Genomic DNA, 4,836 nt, shown 5'->3' with positions numbered 1-4,836 from the left:
ACATGCTCATTTTCTACGGTAATGTGTCTGAACCTCCACCGATACTGTATACGAAGTTTGGTGTTGAAAAACTGAAAATTGAAATTTAAGTGAATATTTAACTGTTTTGAACATTATGNCCTGCTAATAATACCATATTACTGCTATCATAATACTGTTAATAATACCATATTACTGCTAACATAATGCTGCTAATAATACCATACAACTACTAAAATAATTTTAGTAGTTGTATGGTATTATTAGCAGCATTATGTTAGCAGTAATATGGTATTATTAACAGTATTATGATAGCAGTAATATGGTATTATTAGCAGGATTATGTTAGCAGTAATATGGTATTATTAACAGTATTATGTTAGCAGTAATATGGTATTATTAACAGTATTATGTTAGCAGTAATATGGTATTATTAACAGTATTATGTTAGCAGTAATATGGTATTATTAGCAGGATTATGTTAGCAGTACTAAGGTATTATGTTAGCAGTACTATGGTATTATTAACAGCATTATGTTAGCAGTACTAAGGTATTATGTTAGCAGTAGTATGGTATTATTAACAGTATTATGTTAGCAGTACTATGGTATTATTAACAGTATTATGTTAGCAGTAGTATGGTATTATTAACAGTATTATGTTAGCAGTAGTATGGTATCATATTAGCAGTACTATGGTATTATTAGCAGTATTATGTTTGCAGTACTACTATGGTATTAGCAGTATTGTGTAATTATTAGCAGTAACAGTGGATTAAGCAGTAGGCTATTATAGTATTATAATGCCAGTATTAATATGATTAAATCTCACCTGAGCCTTGCTGACATTCCTCAGACTGGAGGAGCTGTAGTTTACCTGAGTTAAAACTAAAACCAGGCTTAAAGTGAGAAATAAAACTTTGTCCATGATGTTCTTCTCTGAGACAGCGACACAACCCGGAGTAGAAACAACTAATCTGCCCGGTAACAGGAGCGACTTTGAAGTACACACACTTCCGTGTTTAGTTTACTATCACACCGAGCTGTCACATGACCCAGGTCACGTGATATAGGCATGTCTTACGCTGTGACGTCTTTTATAAATTAAAAAAAATATGAATGCAATTTTTTATAAATTCAGATTCCTACTTCTTCTGTATTTTCTTCCATTGTAATAATAAACAGGCCATCCATCCATCCATCCATCTTCTCCCGTTTATCCGTGGTCGGGTCGCGGAGGTAGCAGTTCCAGCAGAGAGCCCCAAACTTTCTTTTCCCTGGCCACATAATAAACAGGCCTATCATGTTAATACAATTGAGAACCTGTAGATGTCACTGTAAAACAGCCTTTCACACACGCACTCACACACACACACACACACACACACACACACACACACACACACACACACACACACACACACACACACACACACACACTCTCATTGCATTTTAATACTCAAAATATTCATATTCATATTCTATCTATATGGCGCTGAGTAAAAGTATTCAACAGTGATGTATGTTTTAAAAAAAACTGGTAGGAACCTTTACTTTTCACTGCCGCTGTTGCCACACGGACTCAAATGCTACACGGACATCACTACAATCGGCTTTCTGTTTGATATGTTTCCACCGTGAAATTACCGTTAGATATTATCTCTACCGGTTCTGTCTGCGTGTCATTACATGCACTTCTTAAATCAATCGTTAACGGACACTCGGTGGCGGACAAAGCGGACCAAAAATTGGGGAGACATTGGAACCCGGAGCTTTGGAGCGTGAGAACCGCTACATGCTACGTGTACAGTAATAACAACCTGGAGGCCGGAGCACTGGTTTGAAAAAACATGGATTATTTTCTTATTTTAACATAAATAAGCAGATGATTTCCAGCTGTAACGTGCCGGGGGAGTTTGGGTGGAGTTAGCAGAAAGTTAGAATGGAAGACAATGTGAAAAAAGATGAAGCATTAATGTGAAAAACTATTTTTCCCTTTTTGATTTTGAAGAGTTTTTTTTAATCTCGACGGAAATCTGGGTTTTAAAATGATGTACTCATCCAAAAGAAAGCCTGTCCTCTACTTCAAAGAGGAGAGAAGGTAAGAAGGATATTGTTTTTATTATCAATATTATCAATTCTTTGATTTTACATTTATTCATTTTTGTTTTTGTTTTTAATTATATTAATTATTTACATTTTATTATTTTCTGTTGTATTTTTACTACACAGTTATATATGTATTACATTTTTTAAGGTGATATTAATATCAGCCATAGTTGCTACACCATTCTCTATTTTTTTTAATACAATTTTTACATATTATATTTATTACTTATTTTTTTGTTATTTTAATATTTATTATTAATTTTCTTGTAATTTTTTGTTGTATTTTTATAATGATATTTAGCTTTCTTTTGCTAAATATTTGTATATATTCTTATTTTTTTAAGGTGATATTAATGACACTCATAGCTGCTTCACAATGGTTACTTCTTCGTGTCAGTGCATTTATTTATTATTATTAATTTAGTTTTGTTATGTTGATTTTAGGCTAATTCACCAATAGCTTCTACACACCATATCCACATTAATATGTTTAAATATATTTTTATTTGTTTTAATATTCAGTATCTGCAAACTAACTTAAAAATTAAGCAAATATAATGATGTAGATGAACCTTTTGGAATAGTTCTTAGGCTTATTCTTATTTTGCGTTCACACCAAAAAGATCTGGGACTAGAACTTTTTTTCGGGAGCCTTTCCCCCCCCCCTTTTCAGTCCCTGCTAGAGAGGTGGTACATTCCTTGGGAGGAAAAGGTTCCAATTTCGAATTGGCTGGGCGAATTGCAAACCACGGCCCGTAAAACTCAGAAAAGTTTTTGTGAAGCCGCCATTTTATGTGCTCTCATTAGCATTATTAGCATTAGCCCAGCGCACCAACAGAGAGGGACTAACTTATGAAAACACAAAATAAAACGTGGGAGCGGTGGAGTGATGAGGAGGTGTCGGTGCTTCTGGCGATTTACCCGGGAATTCGGATGGCGATTTACTGCCACCCGAATTCCCAGAGTCCAGGGGTCTCCGGGACTCCGGGTGGCAGTATACGCCGTGAAGTTGTTTGCGGCCTGCCAGTAAACCCAAAGCAGAAGAAGAATAAGTGACGTCAGCGGCTTCATTAGCGTAATCTTCCCTCAGGGACTTATTCCGGTGTGAACGCGATCTGCTCTTTTGTTCTGGAACTAAAGAGTTCCGGGGAACTAAGTTCCGGGAACTCTTCCTGTATCTTCCTGTGAAAGCGGCTCTTCAGTACAAAAAAAGCGTTAAAGAGAAGAAAGGAAGTATTAAGTTATTAAGCAGTAAAAAACAATTTATTTGGCCTTTTTTTTTTTTTAAAGAAATGAGATCTCTAAAGTTGCTCATCCACCAGATAAGTGAGTAGAGACTGTGGATCATTATTGCATGGCGTTGATAAAATCACTACAAATATTAGAGATTTCTGTGTTGCGTCTACATTTTTATAGAAGTCTAAAGACACTTAAGCTGCTAAATACTCCGCTATGTTCCCTAACTAGTCTCTGATTTTTTTAAATGTATTTTATCGTAATAATATTTCTCAGAATAGCTCAATGTGTTGGTGAGAGCCTGAAGACTCAATCTTTTAGCACAAGTAGAAACATAACTTGCAGCTACGAGATGCTGAGAGGTTAAGTGTTGGATTTCATATCGTTTTATGACACTGATGATTATCTAAAAGCATAATATTGCAACTTTTAATTATTAAGAAAATTCTAAATTCAAATTTGAATGTGGGAAAAACGATAAAATATCATAAATAAATGAAATATATAAATAAAATAAAATAACAATAAACAATCGAGTTAATCAGAGTTCATTGATGTGGCTATAAAGGAATTCTGTGAATGTTATTTTCTGCATTTTGTATTTATTGAAATATTTGTAGATTTGATGATAAAGGCTTTTTAAAATGTAAGTTAGGGTACCTCGAAAGTGTGGGAACATTTGAATTTTACTCCTAAAAAGCTCCACTCTTAATTTGAAAAGTGACAACGCATAAAGAATATTAACCTTAATTAAAACAAGATGTTTACAGTATGTACAAGGTTTTGAAAAATACATTCTCTCCGTAGTCCCTTCACAGGTGTGTGGAACCATTTGAATATATGATGCTGCATAATAATAAAAGCTATAGGAAACAATCAAGAATTTAAAAAGTATCTTTCTCTCATCGATGCATGTCAGTGTGTATCTGAACTAAACATTTGATTAAATGTAGGCTGTATTTAAAAAAATAATAATAATAATCAAAGTGCTCTGGAGTGTTGTTAATATTTGTAAAAAACGTTTCTCTGCATATTAAATAATTTCCTTTGATAATCTTTTTAATTAAATGTATTCAAACAAACATGAGTTTAAATAAAGTTTCTGAATGCATGTCAGTATGTGTTTCTTTTGTTGAGTTTCTTTGTTTTTCTGCACCTCTGCACTGATTGAGTTTTTTGCATTTATTTAACAAAAATCTGAACTAACCGCTGCCTCCTTTTTATGCACATCACAAAATATTTTTTTGCATTTATTTAACAACAATTAGATTAAATGTAGTCCTATATTAAAAAAAATAATTAAAAAAAATCAAAATTTTCTGGAGTGTTGTTAATATTTCTAAAAAACGCTTTTCTGCATACTAAATAATTCTCTTTCCTCCCCGTCTGCTGCAGGTTCCTCTCCGGTAAATGTACGGTATACAAGCTGTTCGGGCTGTGCATGGTGCTGCTGCTCGTCTCTCTGCTCTGGCTCCAGCTCAGCTGTTCGGGGGAAATGTCCTCCCCGCTGCAC

At 34.1% G+C, this 4,836-nt stretch overlaps 1 protein-coding gene across 1 annotated transcript in view; it reads left to right on the top strand.

The window, feature by feature from the left end:
* Positions 1-1,578: 1,578 nt before the first annotated feature.
* Positions 1,579-4,836, top strand: part of b4galt7 (xylosylprotein beta 1,4-galactosyltransferase, polypeptide 7 (galactosyltransferase I)) — a gene marked incomplete at its 3' end in the record, with an annotated part of 4,786 nt that continues 1,528 nt past the window's right edge. Inside the window, 3 exon segments of the mRNA XM_010767152.1 lie at positions 1,579-2,079; positions 4,719-4,833; positions 4,835-4,836. The exon segment at positions 4,835-4,836 is cut by the window's right edge and continues 213 nt beyond it. Coding sequence (XP_010765454.1) covers positions 2,027-2,079; positions 4,719-4,833; positions 4,835-4,836 — 170 coding nt within the window.

This window comes from Notothenia coriiceps, unplaced genomic scaffold, assembly GCF_000735185.1.
Source record: "Notothenia coriiceps isolate Sejong01 unplaced genomic scaffold, NC01 NC01_scaffold00004072, whole genome shotgun sequence".
In the NCBI taxonomy this organism is placed as follows: domain Eukaryota; kingdom Metazoa; phylum Chordata; class Actinopteri; order Perciformes; family Nototheniidae; genus Notothenia; species Notothenia coriiceps.
This window is presented reverse-complemented; position numbering and strand designations above follow the sequence as displayed.